The sequence below is a fragment of the Phoenix dactylifera genome, unplaced genomic scaffold, assembly GCF_009389715.1.
Source record: "Phoenix dactylifera cultivar Barhee BC4 unplaced genomic scaffold, palm_55x_up_171113_PBpolish2nd_filt_p 001859F, whole genome shotgun sequence".
Taxonomy (NCBI): domain Eukaryota; kingdom Viridiplantae; phylum Streptophyta; class Magnoliopsida; order Arecales; family Arecaceae; genus Phoenix; species Phoenix dactylifera.
This window is the reverse complement of record NW_024069149.1, coordinates 30,001-55,561: the sequence shown is the minus strand read 5'-3', so window position 1 is coordinate 55,561 and position 25,561 is coordinate 30,001. Positions and strand designations below refer to the sequence as shown.

Below are 25,561 nucleotides of genomic sequence, written 5' to 3'. Positions count from 1 at the left end.
CATGATATTAGAATGTAGAAGTAAATATAATTTATATACTATGGGTTGGGCTAAACTAGTATGATTGAACAGGTATCATGAATTGGCCCTTGGGCTTGAGACTTTTGATCGGGCCATTCAAATTTGGCTTTTTCTTTGGTACACCGGCTTCTCACACCGAACGTATATAAGTGCAGCAAAAAAAATCAAAAGATAGAAGCAAACTAAGCGAGAGGGGAACATTCGCTTGGTTCACCCAAAGGAACTCCCCCGCCACATAGGAGGCCACTTAGTCAGCAGCTGAGTTGGCCTCCCGGTACACATACATAGCCCTGAAGAAGCTGCAGTCCGCTGCAGTCCACCGTATGTCAAAGAGCAAGGGCTGCCTGTCTAACTTAGAGGGTCGCCCACAAATTCCTCTACCACTGAGGTTGAGTTGCTCTCCAAGTGGATGTGCTTTACACCTAGAGCGTGCCTCGCAAAGGTAAAACCCTCCCATGCCACCCGCAGCTCCGCTCCTATGACGGAGGTATCAAAGATCCGTCTACCACCAGCCGCCACAAACATGAAGTGATGATCTCTAATAATGAAGCTCACACCTCCTCTCTCGCCCCCATCAGTAGCACTACCATCAAAATTTACCTTGAGACAGTTAGGAGGTGGTGGCTCCCAGGAAAAGAAGGCAAATTTGGTCGTTGACACAGGTGAATGGGAGACCCAGATGTCCCTCGCCACCTCAGGGGAATAGGATAGTGAGGTAGAAACTAGACCCAAATAGAGGTGAGATTTTGGATATTGTCTAAGCAAAACAATTGTAATGCTGAAATATGGATAAATAACATGTCTACTGAATTATAGACAAATAATTTCAATTTAGTTCTTAAATTTTAACAAACATGTACTAACAATTGAATTTCTCACACACCTTGTATTTTGAGTAAGGTGGAATCCAACTAACAAATGCTACGGAGGTGGCACCTAACCCGTCTTCAACACAAGCAGCGCTATTGGGGTTATTTGATCAAATTCCTTGAACCGTTTCTAGGGTTTATTTGCCCACGCCGCTCCACCTATTTCCCCGTTTCCGAACTCCATTTCCTCTTTCCAGCCCCCCCTCTTCCCATTTTCCCTCCAATGCTTCTCTCTCTCCTCCGCAGACGTCCCCTCCACTCCACCGCAACCCTCCTCCGTTTCCTTCACCACCCAATTCCCAACCCCACTGACCAATCCGCCGCCGCGTCCGCCGCCGCCGCCCCCGCCACCGTCTCCTACCTCATAAGCTCCTGCGGCCTCTCCCCCTCCGCCGCCCTCTCCGCCGCCGAAAAATTCCATCTCAAATCCACCGCCAACCGCGACGCCGTCCTCGCCCTCCTCAACGAACACGGCTTCACCAAGCTCCAGATCGCCAACCTCGTCTCCAAGCACCCCGCCCTCCTCGCCGCCAGCCCGGAGAAGACCATCAAACCCAAGCTCGAATTCTTCGCCGGCATCGGCTACACCGGCGCCGATCTCGGCAAGCTCATCTCCTCCGACCCCAACCTCCTCTTGGTCAGCCTCGAGAAACGGATCGTCCGCAACTTCGACTTGCTGAAGACACTGCTCGGCTCGCCGGAGGCCGTTGTCGCGGCGATCGCTGGTTCCTCTCGGCTTCTCCGGTACAATCTCAGCACCATGATGCTGCCCAATTTGCAGACATTGAGAGATCACGGAGTTCCGGCGCCGAAGATCGTCATGTTGGCTACCAGGTATCCACGAGTGCTGATGAAGAAGCCCGATCACTTCACCAAAATCGTCAAATTGCTTAAAGAAATGGGGTTGAAACCGATATTGACAAAGTTCATTCTCGCTATCAATGTCATGTCGGGGCTGACGACGGCGACGTGGGAGAGGAAGCTAGCGGTTTATAGGAGTTTAGGATGGTCCGACAAGGAGACTCTCATGGCCTTCACGAAGCACCCCTACTGTATGCTATCGTCGGACAAGAAGATAAGGGAAGTGATGGAGTTCTTTGTGAAGAAGCTGCACTGGGAGCCGGCATTTCTGGCAGCACGTCCGAAGCTTCTGTGCCTTAGTCTCGAGAAGAGGACCATTCCAAGGTGCTCGGTTTTCAGCATTTTGGAGTCGAAGGGATTGGTGAGCTGGAAATCGGGTGTGCATACTTTTCTGCTAATAAGTGAGATAGACTTCTTAGAGAAGTATGTGATCAAGTATAGGGAGCAGATCCCCGAGGTGCTTGAGGCTCACCAGGGGAAATTGGAGTTTGTAGGACTCCAGAAAAGGTACCGGAGAAGCTAATGGAAATCGGCAATTGCGAAAGGGTTTAATTGCTGGAGTTCTTGACTTCCTCTATCTGTTCCATTTTGTCACACTCTTGGAAGTTTTATAATTTCCAGTACGTTGGTTCATGCTGACTTTTTACTCTTGTTCTTAACTTTTAACAAAAACTAAGCTCATTCTAAACTGAGTGCTTGATCACTTTGGGCCAGTTGTTCTTGTATGGTTGTCGCTTCAGCTACCAGAATGACATGCACCATGCTTTAAAAGAAATTATATTGCCAAGATGGGAGTGAATTGTCTACATTCACAGATAGACTCAAGCTAATTCGGGATGTTCACTGTGAAGGGGATTTTGGAAGGGTAGCTTCGCAAATTATCTCAGCGTTGGTTCTTGTTGTTTGGCTGGCAAAAAATGATCTCCAAATGTTTCACATAAAAGAGAATAATGTGTCCATTCTGTCCTGCATGAAGGTGAGATTTTCTGGAACTCTCTATTGGTCTGTGATTTTTTTTCTTAACCCACCAATTAAGTAGTTCATTCTTGAAAGTTTGGAACTTGTTGACATGCTCTATTTTGGACATCTGTATATGTTGCTGATTTCATTCAGAGGTGTTGAGTGTCATTTTGATCGTTAAATATATTGAGGCTATTGACCTCCTCTGTAAATGTCTGAGATGATTTTTCAATGTGCCACATCTTGTCTCCAATCTTCTAACTAAAATGTTGTTCACATACTTTCTTGCTGTTATTGACTACCCATGACATTTAAATGTTTAAGATAGAGCCAAGCAAGGGATTGAATGAAACCTGCAATTTTTGATGAAAAATGTTTGGTTAACTTGGTTCTGTTGCACAACTTGGTTATTTTCTTTTTGTAATTTTGCTTCATGTAATTATTTTCAAGAGCTGTGGTGGTTTAGTGCAAGATAGAGTTCTGAAGGTAACCGTGGTATCACGGCTTTAATGAAGGGTGAGAAGTGCGGTAGCATATTCCGATTGATTTAAAACACTGTTGTAGATGGGCTTTCCAGTGGTATGTATAGTAAGGTGGGGACATGTTTCTCGAGATGGTGTAATTAGAGAAAGGTGACCAATTAAGGTCACTTTTGCCAAGGTCACATATGAAGTTTTCCCAAGGAATTCTTGGATGAGCAAAGCTGTAGGTGACAGCAAGAATAGATTTGTGGAAGGCTCATGCTCGCAGCATGTTAGGAGTTGAGCTAGTTGTTACCCTGGGGAGAGGGGATTGTGATGTATGAGAGAATGTGGAGCAAGGGCTTCTACTAGTTCTCTTGTGGATTTCGCAATTTAAGTAAAGGTGGGGAATGTTGGGATTATGGCTTTATTGCCATTTCATAGGGAATAAGTTGAGCAGGACTTGGGCGTTCACTTTCCATTTCCTATTACAAGAAGAAAGAGGTCAGCGAGCTCTAGTTTTTAATAAAGACTTTGTGTATCCTTTGGCGATGCTAACAATGGAGTTCCATGGAGCCTTTGGCTGAACGTGAATGAAGAAAAAAAGAGTGAGAAAGAGAGTGGAAGAGGAAGAGGGGGTGGGGGGGGGGGGGGGGTGTGGAGAGGAATAGAAGAAGATAGAAAATATATTTTTCTTGGTGCTCACCTCATGTTTTGAACCCTCAGTTTTTTGGCTCTTTCTTTTGTGAGAAATTTCTTGGTGCAACGTTTCTCGTGTTCAACTCCCTTGAGAGTTTTCTCAAGTTATTTTCTCTTCATGAATACTTGTAAATCTCTATAATCTGAATATTATAGTGGATTCCTCGCTCCCTTGGCAAATGTAGCCTAGATTTTAGGTGAATTACATTAAATCTTGGTGTACAATTTCAGTTTTATTTTCTATTATTTTATTCAGCTATTCCTGTGTTGTAATATATATTAAATTTTCTCACTTAAAAGGAAACAAAATTTAATAAGGTGTATCTAAAAATTTCCACGAATATTCAGATAATAATAGAGTAATTTTCACTATTAACAAGATTTTACTTCATTACAGTGTGCTCTTTCTTTTCTAATGTTCGAAATCCTTTTCCTTTTGTTTCTCAATTGAAACATCTTCCCATGTATCGCATGGGTCAGCTGCTTGTTTACTGGCAGAAGGTTACACAAATCATATTTCGTATTAAGAAAGATGAAATGTTTTAAGTCGTGGTTTGCTCTGATATGATAAAAATTTAAATCAAATAAAAGATTGAGCTCATTTGCATCCATTGCTCTAATATTTATATATATAAATTATAAAGAGAATCTCATATGTTGGAATTGTGTAATACAACTGCACAAAAGAAAAACAAATATCTGCATCATATATTGACCTAGCCATCTTTTCTAATCTACCTTATATGCAATGATAAATACTTGGGTTCCAGCACATATGTGAGACACCTCGCCTTTCTTGTTATATTATCTTGCACATTGCTTTTAGAAAAAGATGGAGAGTCTAATGCGTGCTAGACTCCTGAGACTCTTGTCCAGGATTGTAGTTTGTATAATGGTTTGTGTTAAGAATGAATTGATCAACCATTTTTCGACATATATATTCTCATAAAGAATGAAAGTATCATGAATTATCCCAGCCATCAAATATAGATAAAGGCATGTTGATCCAACCATATTTTCTAATATCATGATCTTTCATGTTCAATTTTGGATCTACTTTTGCAATGGCTTTAAGTTCTATTTCTAATAGGATTGCTATCTAGAATTGCTATTATAGTGAAGATCAGGATAGTAAAGGTTTTAGGCCATTAGGATTGCCTTTTGGTTTGATTTTGATATTTCCTAATATTTTCTTTTCTTTTCTTGTTTCTTTTTAATGAGCAAAACTTTAAATGTTCCTTATATTTTTTTTCCTTTTTTCTTCTGCTGTTTTTTTTTGTTCTTATTACTGTATTCTGCTTGCTGGAATTCTGGCTGTAGGCTGCCTTTTCTCTCTTCTTTGTTCTCTATTAGTCTATTTTTAACCTTTGCTTGCAGGCTGCTAGGGCTGTAGTCTGGTAATTCATCCTGATCAGATAATAATCGAGTTCGTGTCTTGAATCTTGAACTGATAAGCTGGGTTGAGATTCATTGGTAGTAATTTTGAATTGATAACCTGTTGGATAATCCAATAATAATTTACATATATTTGTGTGCATGCATGTATATGTGCACACATGTACACGCGCTTGTGAGTATATTCTCTTTGTAGTGTTTTAAGTTATTAAAAAAATCATGTTTTGGTTTAGATACGAACCATCATATAATTTACAATTTGTATAGAGCATCATTATTATTGGTTTCTGTGAAATGAAAACTACTTAGTTTCAAAAAAAATAAACTAATGGTGTTGGATGTATATGTATTTTAATATCAAATCAATAGCTCCAACATTATAAGTTTAGTAAAGTCGACGTTTTTGCTTCGTTCCACTTCCTTAACGGACCTACGGACTATCCTCCTACATCTATATATAAACGCTGGTTCATCAAGAATACGCAAGAAAAGCACTTCGAATTGTTGATTCATCGCCAGAGATGGCTTAGAACCAATAGTTCATTATCTAATGGATCTTTCCGTCGGCCTTCCTACCAGAATGCCTCCTTGGTTGAAGAGCCAAGCCTGCGCAGGAAGCAAACAAACTTGCGCGAAGGACGTTTTCTTCTCTGCCCTGTCCTCTCCCTTGGCCAAGGGAGAGACTGCATCCCTTTCCTTCGGTAGCTCTTTGGGTTTCCCAAGGATAGCGGTAGCTGGGGCAAAGCCCGCTTTCTTCGCTCCGCGAATGAGAGAGAAACTCATCGGAAAGATAAAAACAATAACTTCGTGTCGCGGCTGCTCCACTCCGCTGCGGTCTCTTGAACTGAACTTCGTTGCCTTCCCGCATGCGAAGCGAATGGGCGCTGTGCCGTGGGTCAGTTTCGGGGATTATGCATCAAAAGATAAAAACAATAACTGCATAAATTTGATATTGAGCTACAAGATATTCAATTACAATCCAAATGCAACTCAAAATTGAAAAAAATTAAGAAAAAGAGAACTCAAGCATTTTTTTATATGATGGTTTGTATCTAAACCATTATATGATCGTTTTTATATAGGTTTAGATTTGTAATCTTTGTTTGAAATGGAAGATGTGATATGATATAGTTGCGATTAGAACTTGCTTGTCACATGCCTGTAGCTAATTAACTTGCTTTGGTATTATAGATTATGATCTTGCTTATACTATAAGAAATGTTGGATGGTCATATACCTACATACTTCTAGCTGATTTGGAGTGCAGAACCACTTGATTCTACATCAAGTGTGTTGTGGGGGTCTTGGATACTTAAGAAAGGTGAAGGACTCCAATCGATAACCTTCTGGTTAGCCTTTTCTATATGAGCTTTTTGTTCACTACAATTACTTTTAGGCTATAAATCATCCTTGTATGCGAATATAAAGCTTCTGGTCCCTTAAAGATATCACATCGATTTGTTGGCAACATTCAAAGTGATGCATGTCTATTTTGATATCATACCAACATCCAAAAACAAAGCTCATATCAAGAAGTGTACATAATAAGCATACATCAAATTATCTACAGCAGAAGCATAAGGGATGGCCTCCATTTAATTCTTTTCGATCTCTTGTTCAGGGAACAATGAATATCCCTAGTCATCGACCATTACAGCGGTTGACTGCTCTAGCGGGAGCTACAATAAAGTTGTACATACTTACAACAGGAAGATAACATCATCATCATCATCATCATCATCATTTATTACTATTTTCTTTCTTGAGAAAATGGGGCACCCATCAAGATTTCAGTCATGCATATGAAATTCAAGTACAGTAGAGAGACTTACAGGCTGCTAAAATAACAAAGATTTGAAATGCAAGATGTCCTTATAATATTTCCAAAACAGAAGGCGACTCCAACCAAATTGCACAAATTTCTGAGGTTAACAACTGAAAACTTAGCTTCAAAATTCAAAATTCCTGCATCATGCTACTTCCAAGCTTCCACCATACTGCAGCAAATAGAATATCCCAACCCACTGTGTTTCTTCTTAATCCTCTCGGTCTCCAAAAACCCCCAAAAGAAGAGATTTGGATCTCTTACTTTCCATTTAATCTTGCGCTGAAATTCTCCCACTGCCGCTTAGCATATCATAACTCAGCACACATGGAGTCCGCCAGGAACTTTTTCTCAAGATGGCAGCTGTAAGAACCTTTCCTTTTGAAGCTAACCACAAGTAATCCTTACTCTGGTACCTTGATCTTCCCAAAAACCTGAACAATATCATTCCAAATTACCACCAAAATTAATGAACTTATAATACGAATATACTATGAACAAGCTCGAAGAAGACCTGTGCCACTTTAATTTGTCATTAGAAGGGGAAATCAAATGAAGGTCCCCTTTAGTTGATTATATTCCAAGAAAGCTCAACTCCAACGGTCATTCTATAAAGAATCACCCAATTAAAGCTTCCACAGACTGAAACGCAGTAAGAAGTCCAAAGGAACAAATTTGGAAAATGATCAGGCAAAGGATAGGGCAGTATCTTTCGTGCAAAAGTAGGATTCACCTCCTTTTGGATCACACAAGGGTTGCTTTGAGATCTGTATAGGCAGATGAATGAATGAATTTGGAGTGCTTTGAGATCTGGTATAGGGTGCGATCTAAAGGTCAATGTTGTGAAAGAAGTCAATCATTCTTTCAACAAAAGATGCAACCGGAACCCATCCCACCAAAACCTGATCCATTTCCATTACCCAACAAAAAATGAAATACCACATAGAAGCTATCCTTTGTTCTGAAAGAACCTTTAGAGAAATTACACCATTCCTTGGATCCGAAAACCATGATCTCCTATTATTATAATACAACTGCATAACCGGGTCCTTCCAGAAACCCGATTCTCCTTTGAGAAGCTTCCGCCACAAACTGAGCTAACAAAGATATATTGAAATTGTTCGACTCCTTAACACCACAAGCCTCCTATGCCTTTGCCATACAGTCCTTCCAGTTAACTAAACAATGTCCGCCACTAACCATGTTTTCTCCTTTCAAAAGGATGATATTGTAAATCAAGTTTCTTAATGACGCAACCCGGCATCCAAAATACTGATAACAAGTAATTAGTAGGTAAATTCGCAAGGACAGAGTTCAAAAGAGAATCTCCCTCCTATACAAAGCACCTTAGAAGACCAATAACAGCAGACCTATCACTTCTCAACAGTTTAGCTGGTATAAGAGGTAGATCCAAATAAGATGACAGAAAAGAAGAGATCTTACAATTCAGAGCAACAGCTGCTATCCATACATTCTGAGCATTTTAAGCTATATATGTTAAAGAAGATTTAGTATAGTTTACTTTTGATGCAGAAAGAAATTCAGAAATATGCAAGATGCATTTCAGATTACCAATCTTCCCCCAGGCCAGAGAAGAATAAATGAGAGTGCCATCAGCAAAATGGAGGGAATTAACCTTCAAATTTTCACATGTAACCGGACCTTCAATAATTCCAGAGAAGGCAGCATACTTCAACAGACTTGGTAGAATACTAGCTGCCATAATTAAAAAAATAAGGGACAATGGGTCCCCTTGATGCACTCTTCTAATTTTCATCCATCTACCAGGCTTTTCATTGATTAAAATAGCTGTCTTCCCATCAAATAATAAGCTTCTAATCCAAGACAACAATCTCCTTCTCATCTGTAATAACTCCATCATCCACTTCAATCTGCTGAATCCAATCTTCCTACTTCCATTGGCTATCTTGTAAAAATACTCAAGATTCCTGTCACCCGACTGTAACTAGTTAACTCTGGCTCTATTGTTTCCTCAAGATATCTTCTTCCAAGCACAAATTGAATAGCACTTTTCTTAGAAGAGGTCTCCTGGGAATCCATGGGAATCCATCCACAGCCACCTTGGGACAAGCAACAGATCCAACCTTAATCCAATTAAAAATGGAGACTCTTGGACTTCCATATTTACCTGCTGGACAATTTGAGCTAACTGAGCAACCAGAGATGGATTGCTGACAATGAGAGCTTCCCTACCAGCAACTCCAGCTCCAGAATTATGTACACCAGAACTGTTTCTCGAAGAATTAACAGAATAAATATTACTTCTTTTCTTGTATTTTTTATGTACCTCCTTATACCGTCTATTCCAATTTTCTTCTTAATCAGCTGGAGGTTTGAGAATAGTTGAGTACTTAAACCAATCTTCAACTTCCACCTCCACAGATTATGTATAACAGTCATATTAACCTTCGAAATCTCAACACTGTTTTGCAAATCATAACAAATATTGGTACACATGAGAGTTCATATTCCTTTTCAGAACACAGTCTTTTTCAAGAATTTCAATAGCACCGAAAGGGCTTCACGTACTAAATATATTCATCTTGTCCCCATAGAATATAGGAATATCAGATAACTTAATCCAAACTCTATATTTATGAGCAACAACCCCAACCTCAATCTTCCAGGGCTTGATAAAGATATCTCATCTTCCTCCATCGAAACTCTATACTGCCATAAACTCTGAGTCCTCCATCATCATCATTATCATTGTCATTGTCATTATTATTAAATCTTTGTGAGGAAGTCTGCTACAGGGATAGCCTACTAGGTGTCATTGAATTTACCATATAAGATTTGTGGAAGTGAAGAAATCAAGAAGGTTTTTTAGAAGAAATCAAGAAGTTTCTTTAGGCCAAGCTGGTATATGTTGTAGGTACCGAGAAGCCTGAAATTTGGCCCTCGATAGAGTTACTATTAAGGTTCATTTTATTGGGGGTAATCTTGCCTGGAAAACTAAATCATATGTCAGATTAGCATATTTGGTGCAAAAAAGAAGATAAGCGAGAAGGTAAAATATATGGTGGGTCCCATGCCTATTTTATTGATAGAAAAGTTACCACTAAGTGGATATTAATTTTTTCCCACACTAGATTACCGAGTGAAGGTAATATAAAATTATCATTGCTTGATGAAAATACACCAATTATTTGGTTAAAACCCACTTATGCACTCTTCTAATATTGTCAATGCCACAACAGTCCCAACTTAAATATATTTACTTAATAAGAAATTAAAAAATTCATTAATAATAAAAATATTTTTTTAATATGAATAATTAATTTAAAAATATTTATTGACTCATGTAAATATATTACAATATTTGAAATGGCCTATATTGACAGCCTTCATGCAAGTGGGTCATAAATGGCCAACAAATGGATTGAACCAAAAAAAAAAAATCATTACTTGAATTGTTTATTCAAAAGTGTTGTTAGAAATTTAATAATATTCTTATGTAAGATTATCTCCAACTAAATATAGTAATCTTTTTTTATGTCATTTTCTGGAATAATTTTTTCCTAATCAAACACAATAAAATTTATTTTATCCCGCCATCATTTTTCTAGATAAATAATTTTCGAGAATTCTGAGCTTACCTCGTAATATGACGTAGTACCCCAACTAAACGAACATAAATAGCAATGCTTTACCCACCCTCATCAGAGATTGAGGAGTAACTCCCCACTCCTTACAAAATATTAGGGCTCCAGAAGGTGATGTCATTCAACTTGCAATAAGATGGGGCCTATCAATCCAATTTGATTTTATCGAAAATAAAGTAAGTCCAAAAATAACAAAGCAAGCTTTGGATAGAACAGAACAGGAAGCAACCTCTTTATGCTGTTGCAGTTCACCGCTGAAAGGAATCAGAAAGACATCAATGAAATGAAGAGGAGTTTGAGGCATTGCTGTTTAAGCTGCATCAAAATGCTCATTCCCATCAGCTCCCAGGTTTCCCATCTCCAAGCCCAGCAGTCCCAACTTGTTGCCCTCCATAGCATCAACAACTTCCGGGACTTCACCCTGGTACTTGGTCACATAATCCTCAAGGAACTTCTTCTCCCCATCATCAAGTGCCGCGCTTTCACACCACGCTTCACCAGGCCCTTGGACGCTAGAATTGCCAAGACCAAACACCTTGGAGCAATCCTCTTCTCGAAACTGAGCGACAGAAGCACCGGATTCGCCGACACATAGTCCGGCCCCCATCTGAGCTTCTCCGCGAAGAACTCCATGTTCTTCCTCACCTTGTCATCCGACGCCGACATGCAGTATGGATGCTTGGCAAACGCCCAAAAGACTTGCTCCTGCGACCAGCCTAAGCTCAAGTAATTCTCCAACCTCCTGTTCACTGTTGTCTTAGGCAATTTAGAGAGCACCCCGAATGCATGGGCGAACATGGAACTCGAAGGACTAATCCCCATATCCTTGATTGCGGCGAAGGTCTCCTCGAAGTGATCGGCTTTTTCTATCAGAGATTTCGGGTGGGTGGTGAGCAGTGTGAAGATTACAGCCGGCGGCACGCCGTAGTTCTTCAAACTCTCAATCTTGGGAAGCAACAGCTTGGGGAGGTCAGAGATAAGCAAACGAGGAGAATTCCTCGCAGCTGAGATGACGTTCTCGTTGGTATGGAGCAAGGGCTTGAGGAGATGGAAGTTTGGGAGCAGTCGCTTCTCCAAGCTCCACAGCAGAAGGCCGGGAATTCCAGAGAGGAGCTTCGCGAGGTCGGCGCCGGAGAGACCGATGTCCCGGTAGAACTCCAGCTTGGGCTTGAGGGTTTTGTCGGGGCTGGCGAGGAGGAGCCGGGGGCGACGGGAGATGAGGCGGGCGATGTCGGGCTTGGAGAAGCCGAAGTGTTTGAGGAGGGCGAGCACAGAGTGGGAATTCTTCGTGGTCTTGAGCTGGATTCTGGTGGCCACGGAGAGGGCGGCTTCGGAGGAGAGGCCGCATGATTTCTCGAGGAAATGGACCGTCAGGGATGGTGAATCGTTTGGTGCGAGGGAGATGTGGGAGAAAGGCTGAGGGAATGGGTGTGGGAGGAAATGGGGAGGAGCAGCAGTAACGCTATGGAGCAGCCGAGCGTGGAGAAGGCGAAGCATTGCGCGGGCGGAAAAGGATGACGGCCGAGGGAGAACTCAGAATTAGCGATGTGATGCTGTTTGACGTTTCGGCGGATCTCGCTCCTTGACATGCGTCCAGCCCTACTCATATAGCTTGCATCGAGTTTGAGGGTCCCTCTAAATTATGTTGGTATTTTTTTTTGTGTTATTTGGGCAAGTCGTAGAGAACACGGGGTATGAGAGTACTGTGTTGCCTGGCAGAGGAAAGGTGGAAAATAGCATGTGTTCAACTACCTTGAAGAACTTTTGCCACCATTATACTGCCATTTGTAGGTGGATAAAAGGGTATAGTATTGGGCTTCAATAGAAGGGTGTAATGCTAGATTACAGTAGAACGATGTAGTGCTGGGCTACAATAAGGTTGTAATATTAGTCTAGAGTAGAAAGCTAAGTTACACTTACTTCTAAAATAAGATGTAGATTAAACTAAGATAAAAAATAAATACTCATTAGATTGATTGTCAATGGATCTTGTACAAAGCATACTTTCTACTTAGTTATATTAATAATAATAACTATGCATTCTCACAATTGTTCTCACATATGTCCTCCACTCCTGGTTGTTGTACTGACTGACGTCGGTTATTTTCTGCTATGCATGTTCATCAATGTGATCGCTCCACGAATGTCAAGTCGATAATCAATGCTTTTAGCCTTAGACATAGTTCTTTATTTCGCTTAAAAACAAGGAGAAAAAAATGTTTTAAGCTATTAACATTATAATCTATGTTAAGTGAGAAAGTTTGGGACATGTGGGGCTATAGTTTGAACCACATCCTCGTCTAATTACATAAGAGTGCTTTGGATCTTGAAAGAAGTGATCATACACAAGATATACTAGCATTGATGCCCCTCCAGTATGTTGTTCTAGATAATCTTTGTGATGCATATTTATAATATCTAGATTAAATTACTTATAAGGGAAGCAAAAAAAAGAATAAAAGAAATGACTATCAAGGAAACATTTCTCTGTATCACCATCATTCTTTTAGTAGTTCACTCATATTTTGTACAATTTTATTGTATCAAATACTAGATATGATTATCACAAATATATGACAACTGCAATATTCCCATCCTAAATTTTATTTGGACTTATTAGCTTTATAGTTTTAGCAGTCATTCACGAGAAAGACTATGAACATGAGCTTCCAAAATAAAATAAACTACTGACCAAACAACCGCCCAATAGTTGCATATTTAATCAACATGGATTTTATAGTTGGAGGTAGCATATATTTTTATTGGAATATCACTATACAATAATTATTTGCAAGGAACTTTTTTGGTGAATTGTACAAAATTATTCTGCTAGTTTGCTTGTACTCTCCACCCATGAAAGATAACCACGTTGCATGTTTTTCACATTCTTGAAACCCTGCATCCAAAATAAATCCTTTATTAGTTATTCTTGCTTTAATAATTTCATATATTAAATTTAGCATACTACAAACTAGACAATGGTGCTAGTATATTCCAAATATTTTGACCATTTGAGTTGCTTGGTTGTTTGATTGAGTGATTGGTATACCTCTTCATAGAGACATTCTAGTTTATCAAATTTATTATATTATATTATTTTATTTGTATGTAGGATCTAACCATTTTCTCTCAGGTCAAACCCCACAATCTTCTCGTAGCATCCATCATGGGATCTAAACCTATTCTTGAGGTAGTCAGTAAATTCTCATTCCAATTTTTAATTGTTTATGTAGGATAGGCTAGTTGATGAATATCTAGCCTAGGAACTTCTGTATGCTTGGCTAGGGGATATGTGCCTAGGCTAGGTTCTACCATCCAAAGATATGGTTTCTTATTTGCAGATCCAAGATCATCATGCTTGATTTGGAAGGATCGTAGGTTGTGAAGCCTTGAGAGTATCTCACAAACCAATAGAAACTTCCTAATGCCTAAAAGTAAAGGGAGATTGGGTTGCAAGGATTTTACTTTGGGATTGAAGAAAGCTTAATGATCAATATATTTATTTTAAGTTTTATGCAACCTTTTGTTGGGAGAAATTTCTAGACTTTGTTGCCCTAGATCAGTAAGTGCCTCTATCACCCTAATATTTTATCATGCATTTCATGTAATATATTTAGAAAATTTATATTGAAACTTATATCCTGATTCTGTGAATTTAGCATATTTGCATTCCTAGTTTAAAATATCTGTAGATCTATACTTTGAAATGACAACAATTCTTGAAGATTGAATGCTATAGAGTTGTTTTATGGAAATGATTGAAAATAAATATTATGCTTGATTTACCCTAGAAAAGAAACTATTTTTTTAAAATAGGGATCAAGAAAGGAAATTTTATTAGGTATGCTATTTAGTTTATGATGTTAATGTGTTAAAAAAGGACATTAGATTGGTGTATCATGTTGCAATATTGTACACTTTTTATAATGATACATCTGAAAGAATTGGTATTTGTGGCTGAAAAAATTGGTATGGAAACTCTTGGTTATTTTCTAGTGTAACAATAGTTCAAGCTTAGTCGGTGAGGATGATCATTGGCAAACATGTGTTTAGAAACTGGTTACTTTCGAGTCTCCATCACAAAGCCTACACCATAGGGCCAAATATTGTTTCAAGCCTTGTCACAAGGCTAATCATGGCCATATTCATGATGACTAAGAGAGGGTTTTCTTTGTAATTATTTCTTGAAAATTTAATAATATTGTGGTTTCTCACTGATTATATCAAACCTAGATTTTCACTCTTATTTTGAAAGGTTAACTATTTAATTTATGAATATTGTGAACAAAATATGGAAATCTTATCCTAATTTTCAACTTGCTTCCTTCATAAATGTATATAATTGATATCGGCACTTATCTAAATAATTTTACTACATGCTTGATCTGACTAGAGGTATTAGAAGTATCTTACTAGGCTGTTAGCTTATTACTTTATTGTTCTTTTTATATTTCAAATGTTGAGGTGTAGCATATGCTAGATATGCATTTCAGTCCAGTTGTGATAGGAGAGCATGTTAGCCTTGGTCATTATCAACTCCTATATCCATTAGCACAAGAATATTGAATCTAATAGATAAGAGGTTTTACCATTCTCCTTTCTCCAAACTTATTTCGTTCTATTTTATTCAAAACGTTATAAAAGAGTGTGATTATCCTCCTTATTCTGGGATATTATATGTTACATATTTCTGGTAATGAATTAAAAGGTTGTATGCATAATGGGATATTCAAAACTTATTTCATTCTTTAGTAACCTTGTTGGAATAAGAAATTTCAGTTAAGGATTTCATTAGTTAGATATTGAGTGGACAATACACAATTTGTGTGGATTAAGCATAAAAATTATTCAATATTAACAATGAGTTAATGGTGAAAGATGAGCTAGCATTAAATAGGAATGGTTAAACTTAATTAAATAGACATGTTTAATGAATAATGATTCACAAAGCTTATTTTTATGAAAGATGAGTTGTGAGTGGTGTTACTTATTACATATGTGATGATTGTATGCATTATTAAATCATAATTTATTTTTTCGACAGAAAATTGCTAAACTTATGTTGCCTTAATGAAGATGAAGTTGTAAGATGAAAGAAAAAACTCACAGAATTGAGAAGATCTAGAGTTGCAAGCTTTGATCGTACTCCAGATCGACAACCCTTCATAAATAATAGAATGAATATATAAGTCAAAGTTTATGCTGTAATGTGTTCTCAAAAATTGATTAATGCTCTAGTGAGCTGAAGTATTAAAATATTAACCTGTAATATTAACGGTGGTTAAGGCATTGGTTGGCCAAACAAAATTCAAATTTTAATTTCTTTTTTATTTTTTAAGTAGAAGAGGTCTATAGTTAACGGGCTTTATAGTGAGGACCTGATAGTATGGCAGAGGAAAAGTCTTAGACAAATAGCCCTCACCCTCTAAATCTTGGTGAAGGCAATTTGAATCTCGGTGACACAAATAGTGACATTACATATGCAATGGTCACCTCAAAAATCAAAGATTCCATGTAAGAAATGTTTAATTTACAAAACTGTTCATGTAACATAGAATCACAGATCTATCCAAAACCACAATTTATGAGTAAAGACATCATGAAATTTACTATAAAAATCTTAATAAACAAGTTCAAGGAAATAAAGTTTAAAAGATTTAAACAAAATGATATTGGTCAAGCATCTTATCCCAACCTCATGCAACAATGTGTTTTAACTCCAAACAATGCCCTTGAGCTAGAGGAGAAAGTGAATCGGATAATATCCATTTGGATCCATTTTCATAACCGAAACAATCTAGATATCGATAGAAATTTGGGCATCCATCTAACATCCAGATCCGTATTCATATCCATCTAAAAAAAATGAATATAGATATGGATAGATAACTATCAATCCATATCCGAATATATAATTATACTTGTAACCCTATTTAATTTTATATAGCACTCATGAACATAAAAAAAAAATAACTACATTAGTATGCTATTAACTTGATTTATAATTCATTTATTAATATCTTTTATTCTATGGTCATAAAATTTAATTATCCAATTTATATCTATATTTATATCCATACTTTTAGTATCAGATTTGTATTCATATCCTTTTAAAATAAATATAGATATGAATGTTTGCATCCGAATAACATTCGTATCCATATCTATATTCGTCAAATAAAATAAATATGGATATAGATATACTAGTATCAGATCCATATCTGATCTAATTTCAGCCATACCTTAAGCTCTTTGAGTTTGTTGTTTAGTTGAGTCCATTTTATTATGCTACATGCAAAGTTGTGAATAAAATTTTTGATTAAAAGAATTAGGGTTGTTGCTTCTAACTGAAGAAATCCTGGCCATCTAAATTACTCCCTTAAGGACTCCTAATATAATTAAAATTTATTGATTATCTCTTTCTTTATTGCTAGAATTAACTCAAATTAGTGCCTTCATATAATTCATTTATTCAGTAGTTGAGGCACTAGCTTCTAATATTGGAAGATCAAACTTGTACTTCAATACTTCATCGATCACTTGACTCAATAATGAGTAAAACTAATGCTTATTGGACTATAAAAGATATTTCTAACATATTTCTCACCTAAATGAACTTGGTTTTCATTTAAGGAGACTAGCCTAAAATTTTAATAATTATAATTATTTTTCGTTTTCTTTTGATCAACAATAACTAGTAGTTTAGCTATAAAATTCAAGAAAAGTCTTAAGACATAGGATTTGTGGTAAGGGAGTCCTTCATTTGCCCAAATCATAGTTCTCATTTTGAGAAATCAATGGACGAAACAATACGAAAGCAAGAAATTGGAAACAATTGCAAACAAAAGATCTTGAAATAGAAAATAAGAATATTGATCACAAACTAAGGCCTTTTTTGGCATTACCGTAGGTATTAGAGCTTTTGTGTATAGAGATTTTGACAATAGAGCTCTTGCTAGTAGATCTTTTAATAAAATATTATTTACTAATATTTCTAAAGTGCTGTAAAATTTTAAAAATTTTTTGATAATGAAATAGAGAAAATATTTTCAATATCTGGAAATAATAATAATATTGCATATTGCTTTCAATTATCTAACTATTTTTATTATCAAAAATTGTTATTATAAAGTATTCTCAATTTATAAATGTTTATGTTAATATTTTACTTAAATAATATAATAAATAATAAATTTTTAAATCTTCATAAGATGTGTTAGGAGTTTTATAATATTAATTTATAGTAATAATATTATTATAATATAATAATGACGATGATGATAATCAAATTTTATTATAATATCATATAATATAATACATTATTATTATTCTATTATTATATTATATTATATTGCTATGATGTCATACTATCAAAAATTGATATTATAATGTAATGTTAATGTGTCCTACAAAGGATAATTTGGCCATCTTTCCTTGAAGGCAGAATTCACAAATCAAATATGACTCGAAAGTCAATGAGCCCAAAAGCTCATGTTTCTCCAATTTGTTTATTCTGTCTTCTCCTATATGGCCAAGCCTGAGGTGCCATAAATACTTTAGATTTATCTCATTTTTTGGATCTATTAGATCCTATGGTATTCACTGTTTGCTCAGATATATTCACAGATACATCCATATGTATGTGATAGAGACTGTCAATCATAAAACTATGTTGAATCAATTTAATTTTCAAATAAATAAAAATCTTTCTGTGCTAAATAAAATACAGAAATCAAATTTCTGCTAGCAATAGGTAACAGTCCCTAAGTATCCTGAGCATATCTGACAAACCTTCTGAAGGTCTGTCACCCTTCATGTTCTTTATGCTTCCCATGTATGTAGGACAGTTCCTCTTCCAATGGCCGTCCATGATGCAATGGAAACACTTTTCCTTGCAATTGGCCTTTTTCTTGGAACTTCCTTACTTGGTGTTTTCTTAGTCTTCTGCTTCTTCGCAGGCTTCTTCTTCTTCCAAATAGACTCTCTCTTGAAAGTAGAAACCAACTTGACAGCGAAAACGATGCCCCTTGAACTTCTTCAAGGTCCCTAAGGTAGTTACCAATTTATTTAACAATTCTATTTTAGTGCATACAACCTTGTTCATATGGTAGTTTACTATAAACTATTCATATGAAGCTGGAAGGGATTGTGGGATCAAATCCATTTGCAATTCCTTGTGCATGGTCATGCCAAGCTTCTCAAGCTTCTCTAAGTCCTTTATCATGGTCAAACCATGATCATGGACAGGCTGCCCATCGTGCATCTTGGCTTTGAAGAGCCTCTTGGACACTTCAAACCGAGCTGCGTGACTCTGATCACCATACAACTCTTGCATGTGATTTAATATGTCCCTGGCAGTCTTCATGTTCTCATGCTGGCATTGTAATGCATTGGACATGGATGCCATTGTGCAGCACCTAACTTTATTGTCATTGTTCGTCCACTTAACAAGCGTCTTACGCTGATCAGTGATCGGACGGATTGGTAACATGGGGATTCCATGGTCTAGCATATACCCGAATTTCTCACAATTCAAAACTATTTTTGAAATTTGCTGAGCCAATCTTTATAATTGGGTTTGGTCAAACGGTTGTTCTATGGGATATGAGTTAAGAGTCTAGAAGCTGGCTTTATAATCCTTAGAGAGTAAAGATTCTAGTTAGACTTTTGTACTTGATCCTAATCTATTCTAAGGTCTTTTAGAACAAATGTAACTCCCACTATTTTTTCGAATTCCTCACACTCCCCTGGTAGGAAAACGGAAATCCCACACGACTAGGGTTTTTAGTGGGTACTGAGGTCCCACTGATTTACATGCCACCTCACCTAACAGTTATTGGTGACACATAAATTGATGAATGTACAACTCTTGTACAATGCTTCTCAAGCATGTTGCAGTGTAACTTGGTCTCTAAGCCATGAAAACCTCACCTAACAGTTATTGGTCCCATTTCTTAGTTAAGTCAGACCCACCGTATAACCGTAGAAATAAAGTTGTTATTGGGTCTCACCTAACAGTTATTGGTGCCCAATCCCACCTTTACCCTACAACATCTCATGTTTATAGAGAGGTCCAGCCCCCCGATGCAACTTGACCACTGTGTCCAGCCGAGACAAATCAACATCAGAAAGACCTTAGCAGCTCTACTACAGTGGAAGACCTATTGACTTAATATTGGTTAATCAGGTCTTAGTATTTGCAACTTGAGCTCTTCATAAGAGAAAATCGAACAATTAGCCAGGTAAGCAGGTGGGAGGCTCCCCTCACTCAGAGAGTAAGGTCCTAATTAAGTAACCACCTTTCATGCTTTCCTAGACACCAATTAGATCAATTAATCTAATATGACTTGCTCATGTCGGTTCACTCTCGACTTGATTGAGGAGGTTTTAATTTAGGTCTCAATTGGGTTTGCTACATCACATGTAAACCTATCTACCCGACTCTCATTCACATCACATGCAAACGGCACATTGCAGGCAGTTATAATCGCAGCAATAATTAAAGCTAAACTTTAAATAGGTGATGATCATGGATTCTAGTTAGGTCGTATTACAAGCACATGCACGTCAATCGATCAACTAGTCTTCAACTCTTGAATTGGTTTCAAGCCTCCTTGATTCGATCCTTGATCAACTCTTGATCCAATCGCCATCAACCGCTTAGATCACCTGTTCATCTCATGCCTTGTCTTCAACTTGATCGTTGACGTACATCACATCACAGAAATACAACCAGATGTAAAATAAAAAAATAATAAATTATATCTCCTTTTAGGAGGCACGCAGGCCTCTCAAAACATCAAATAAGATGCATGCAAGCATCTGAAAAATTATATGACATCACAGATCGCATCGCAGGTCATTACATTTGATACCAAAAGGGTTTGAATCCTATGATCATCACCACATGCAGCAATTATAATATTCAGATCTGAAAACTAACTGATTATCTCATGACATAGGTTGCTGATCATGCTAATCATGATTCTAAACTTTGTAACCTCCTTAATAATGCAATTAGAATCATCATCTTATCACATAAAAATCAGCATGCAAAAATCAGCACCCTGGAAAAAATCAGCATGCAGAAATTTTCAGCATGCATAATCTTTCAATTATCAGATCTAATAAGCCTATTAATAATTAATCCTTACCTTAATCTACGATGCCTAGGCTCTGATACCACTGTTAGAAAACCCCGATCATGCCGCTGAAATTTTAAAAAATTCAGATGCAGCGGAAGAGGCATGCGCGGGATCAACCGTTCATCGCATGAACGTTGTTCAAAAACCGTTTGTAGATAGATAAGGATTAAAAACTTTTAAAAACATTAGAAGATCAGATCTTCACCTTGTACGGGTAGATGATCACCGCAAACTGATGATCGTGATTTTGGATGAGGGTTCGTTTGAAGCCGTTCAAGTGCCCGGCCTCTACGGGTATCCACACGAAGCAGAGGACCAATCCAAGTGCTCCAATCTCTCCGGGGTGCTAGCTCCCTTGCAGAGATTACTTTGATGGCTGATCACCTCCCTTTCAATCAACCCTTGAATGCTAGAGGGAGGAGGAAGAAGATGAAAGGATCAAGAAAGAAGATCCAAAAAGCTAGATGCAGCCTTTCCTTCCCTTGCGTTGAATCCCAAACGGAGGAGGAAGAAGGAGACCACCATGGATCTTTTTCCTTCTTGCTTGCGGCTGATCCAAGAGGAGAGGAGAAAGGGGGCGTACGGCCACAAGGGGAGAGCTTCTCATATTCATTAGGTCAGCCCCCAAGCCTCCTCTTAAATAGCATCTAGGGCTCCTATTTGGTTTAGTCCAAATCATGAATCAATTGGGTTCAATCTATGCTAGTCCTAATCCAATTAGAACTTGAATGAACCATGACTCAATTGAACTCTTCAATCCTAATCTAATTAGGAGCCATCTTGATTCATTGGATTAATAATTAATTGGGACTTAAGACATCCTAATCCAATTAGGACTTGTTTAATTCTAGTCCTAATCCAATTAGGACTCTAATTTGAATTCAAAGTCCTAATCCGATTAGGACTCTAGGAATCCTACTCCAAGTAGAAATCCAAATTTAATTCAAAACTCCTAATCTAATTAGAATTATAGGAATCCTACTCCAAGTAGGAATCCTAGTCCTACTCCTAATAGGATTTCCAGTCCAAGTAGGAATCCCAGTCCAAGTAGGATTCCTGTCCTAATCCAATTAGGACTCTATGAATCCTACTCCAAGTAGGACTCCTAGTTCTACTCCAAATAGAATTTCCAGTCCAAGTAGGAATCCCAGTCCAAGTAGGATTTCTAGTCCTAATCCAATTAGGACTCTATGAATCCTACTCCAAGTAGGACTCTTGTTTTAAGTCCAATTAATCAATTCTCTTTGTTCCTTCTTCAACTTATTATCAATCAAATTGATTACTTGTGATTCCTAATCACGATTCAACCATCGGATCGGTCATTACTTCTAGTATGTGTGACCCCATAGGTTCTACTCTGACTGGTAGTGAGATATATTATGATCTCTATCACAATATCATTGAAAACTCCTTTCAATGGATTGGAACGATTCCAACTCTACTCATTAGGGTTTATCGATCATCGAAATAATACCTGTGAGTCCCACCATCCACCAGTGACACCTAGCAGCATGTAGTGGCTACCCAGTAGAATAGAATGATGAACCTCTAGGTGCAGTTATCATGTGATACAGTCCTACTATCGTGGATCCCTACAGGACGGAGGTCATGGATAACTCGTCAAACCCCTTCGTCTGTCATATGTCAAGATTTATTCGACTCGAGTTTGTTAGTGGAAAACTCTTTCTCCACTTTATATTACTGCCCTGGCCAAGGTCTTAGAACTCAGTCTAACAAATCACATAGGATCACTCCTCTTCTATCAAGGTCGATAGATTCCATGTAAGTGCATACCTACTCCTACAGTGAACTTACTGCAGCCAATCTACACTACAAAGACCCATATGACTAGAGACCATGTATACGTGTAGTCAAACTACAATAACCTCACTGTGAGTAGCTGAAGCACCGCAGATCAAAGGACCAGTCATACTACTACAACATCAAGCAAGTCACTGACGAGTGGATAGACATCCAAGTGACTTCTTGTCTTGGTCACGCTTAGTACCCTTGTTCTCTAACAAGCACCTGCACTATCACTTCAGTGTCCCTACACTGTGGACTCAAGTCTCGTCCATCCAGAGGAAAAGTGATCTGTGCACTGATCGGATCGATCACCGTCCTCGTGATGATCCATTAATCTGGAGCATTTAGAAATTAATCACCAATGATACATGGCTCAAATTCTCAACTCTTGAGAATATGCATCATCATCTTATTAATTTCTTGGACGATTCATAGACACATAAATAATATGAATGAAAAGATGCCTTTTATTTATTCAATAATAAATAGTCAAGTACAAAATTATGTCCCTAGAATTAACAATGTGTCAGCCAGATTGGCTTCTAGGGCATACATCTAACAACGTTGGTTAGCTTTTTGCTAGCTTTGTTGAGAGGCAAGCCGAATGTTGTAGCACTACAACTGCATCAAGGAATTTGGTCATCCTTTTAGGAGAGGCAAGTTCATCAATCCTTTTAGGAGAGGCGAGTTCATCAATCAAAATGTTGGCAACACTTTGCAACAGTCTCTTGGCCTTAAACACTTTGATAGGAACTTAGAGTGATTAAACAGAAGGGGTTTTGGCTGTATGAGCTACACTAATCATTGATTGACCAAGTCTAGTAATGTTATTTAAACTTCTTTCTGGGTAAGCAGAGCCTAACATACTTTAGATAGAGCTAAATGTCATGACTGTTGAGAAAATCACACTTGAATTAGAAATTCTAATTTTTTGCACAACTAAGATGGTAGTTGCTGCATCTAATTTTTTGTCATAACTGTACCTGCTATTGTTGCACATGGGTTCCAAGCATCTAATATGACTGGGTATATTTATGCATGTTGAACCTGCTTCTGGTTATTGAGCAATTGCTACAGTTGCTGATATAGATTGTTATGTGTTAGGTTACCAGAAATATTTTGTGATAAGGACTAATTATCGATTGTTCACATGCTTCAACTTGATCAGCATGCACTAACTTTTCCTCGCTTAGGCCTTCCGCATCCCACCTGACTGGCTGATCTTCTTCCTCCTCTTGTGTGCGTGATTCATCTTCCACCAAAGAAACAAATTCTCTATTTGGACAGTCGGGTACAATATGCCCAAATACTTGGCACTTGAAACACTTGTGAGGGTTGGAGGCAACAGTATTGGAATAGATAAGGTCATTGAGGATGCCCTTGTCCTTCTTTTGAGAAGGTTAAAGGTGATGGCTTTAGAGGGTAACGATATTTTTGACACAGAACTTTTCTAATTGGATGCTCCATCTCTATACCTCAAAAAGTATGAATTAATTATTCTTAGTTGCTGCTTCTCAACTTTTGTTGCCAATCATATAATGTCATTTAACATCTAATAGGGTTGAAATTACATAACTTGCACAATTTCAAGCTTCTATCCCCTAAGATATTGTGATATAGTTTGCTCTTCAGACACTTTGACATCGCACATCATAAGGAATTTCTCGAATCCTATTGTGTACTCTTCTATGGTCATATCATGCTACCGAAGATTGTGGAGCGTAAGAAATGTATCCTAGTGATAATCTTTAGGAAGAAATTGATGTTTGAGTTCATGATGGATATAGCTTGGGCAAGAATAGAGAAACCAATTGGTTTCATCCTACTTACCAAGAGATTCAATAATGCTATATAGGCGTCATATCTCCATGTTGGATCATATAGTTAATGTGTGACTAAGCAAACCTACAAGGGCTGACCTTTGGTGTGTGGGAATATTAATTAACGTATCCTATAACATATCTAGCAAGTTCCATCTATTCCTAGTTTAATAGAAATTAGATTTTAATTGAGAATTCTCTTATAAATTGGATCAAGAAAGATCCTGATGCAATTGGAGAAGAGATTGAGATCGAAAATTTGCCATGCATACATGGATCAGGCTAGGTTGAGTCAAGAAAGACATGATTTGAGCCAGCCAGCCAGTTGGATGGTGCCCAAGTGAAAGCGCCTCGTAGGCTAGTGTCACTATCCTTTAGGGCACCTACCAAAAGTGGCAAGATAGTGCCCTTCTAAAAGGAAGGGGGTGACCTCAAGGGGTTAGTACCCCTTTTCTTTCTTAGCATAGAGTCAACAAGCTGGAATCTAACAAGAGTGGTGATCAAGAAAGAATGTGCCTCCTCTCTCTTATCTCCCATGGCCAAGTCCCATGAAAAGAAGAGGGAGGCAACCACCTAACCTCTCCCTTGGCCTATGGTTCAAGGAGACACAAGGCCCAGCAAATCTCTTGAAGATATGTAAGAGGAATGAGGTGATTGCAAATAATAGTTCTCAAAGGTAGTGTGCTTTCATGATCTCAGTCTCTCCTACAAGCACAATCAATTACAATAGAATTATTATCATGGACAGGTATAATTCACTAATTTTTTATGCGTACTTTGTATAGTAATAACATGAGCAAAGATTCTAATTTTTCTTTGCAAGTACTCTGATTATCCCCAAGATTCTATTAATGGACACAAATCTTGATTATCTATGCCTAAAGAGACCCTTGAGGCATATTAGATAGCTGCTCCCCCTTTCAGGGTTGTCCTCAAATATTAATTATAATATTTTTGGGGAGCTTTCATTGTCCGTTATGTTATATAGCTACAACTTTTAATAAGTGCTATTTAAGTGTTATAATGCTAGTTATTTTATATTTCATAGTTTATCTTTTTTATCATTTCTAGTT

General features: G+C 37.7%; 3 protein-coding genes across 4 annotated transcripts in view; 1 reads left to right on the top strand and 2 right to left on the bottom strand.

The window, feature by feature from the left end:
* Positions 1 to 999: 999 nt before the first annotated feature.
* On the top strand, positions 1,000 to 2,991 carry LOC103723012. Its single transcript, XM_008813795.4, has 2 exons — positions 1,000 to 2,371; positions 2,466 to 2,991. The coding sequence occupies exon 1, from the start codon at positions 1,114 to 1,116 to the stop codon at positions 2,272 to 2,274; it is 1,161 nt and encodes a 386-aa protein (XP_008812017.1). The 5' UTR covers positions 1,000 to 1,113; the 3' UTR covers positions 2,275 to 2,371; positions 2,466 to 2,991.
* A 3,997-nt stretch (positions 2,992 to 6,988) lies between these two features.
* On the bottom strand, positions 6,989 to 12,663 carry LOC120109149. Its single transcript, XM_039122897.1, has 2 exons — positions 10,947 to 12,663; positions 6,989 to 7,525 (listed from the first exon to the last, which is right to left on the bottom strand). Exon 1 carries the CDS (start codon positions 12,212 to 12,214, stop codon positions 11,150 to 11,152), a length of 1,065 nt encoding a protein of 354 aa, XP_038978825.1. The 5' UTR covers positions 12,215 to 12,663; the 3' UTR covers positions 6,989 to 7,525; positions 10,947 to 11,149.
* Positions 12,664 to 13,305: 642 nt separating this feature from the next.
* The window catches only part of LOC103723015 (rhodanese-like domain-containing protein 17), a 19,156-nt gene continuing 6,900 nt past the window's right edge, over positions 13,306 to 25,561 (bottom strand). Inside the window, exons 5-6 of one of the 2 annotated variants that reach the window (XM_039122898.1) lie at positions 15,825 to 15,878; positions 13,306 to 13,613 (exon numbers count right to left, since the gene is read on the bottom strand). In XM_039122898.1, coding sequence (XP_038978826.1) covers positions 13,539 to 13,613; positions 15,825 to 15,878 — 129 coding nt within the window. In that variant the 3' untranslated portion in view covers positions 13,306 to 13,538. The remainder of the gene's footprint in view (positions 13,614 to 15,824; positions 15,879 to 25,561) is intronic. The other variant, XM_039122899.1, reaches the window with a different exon arrangement.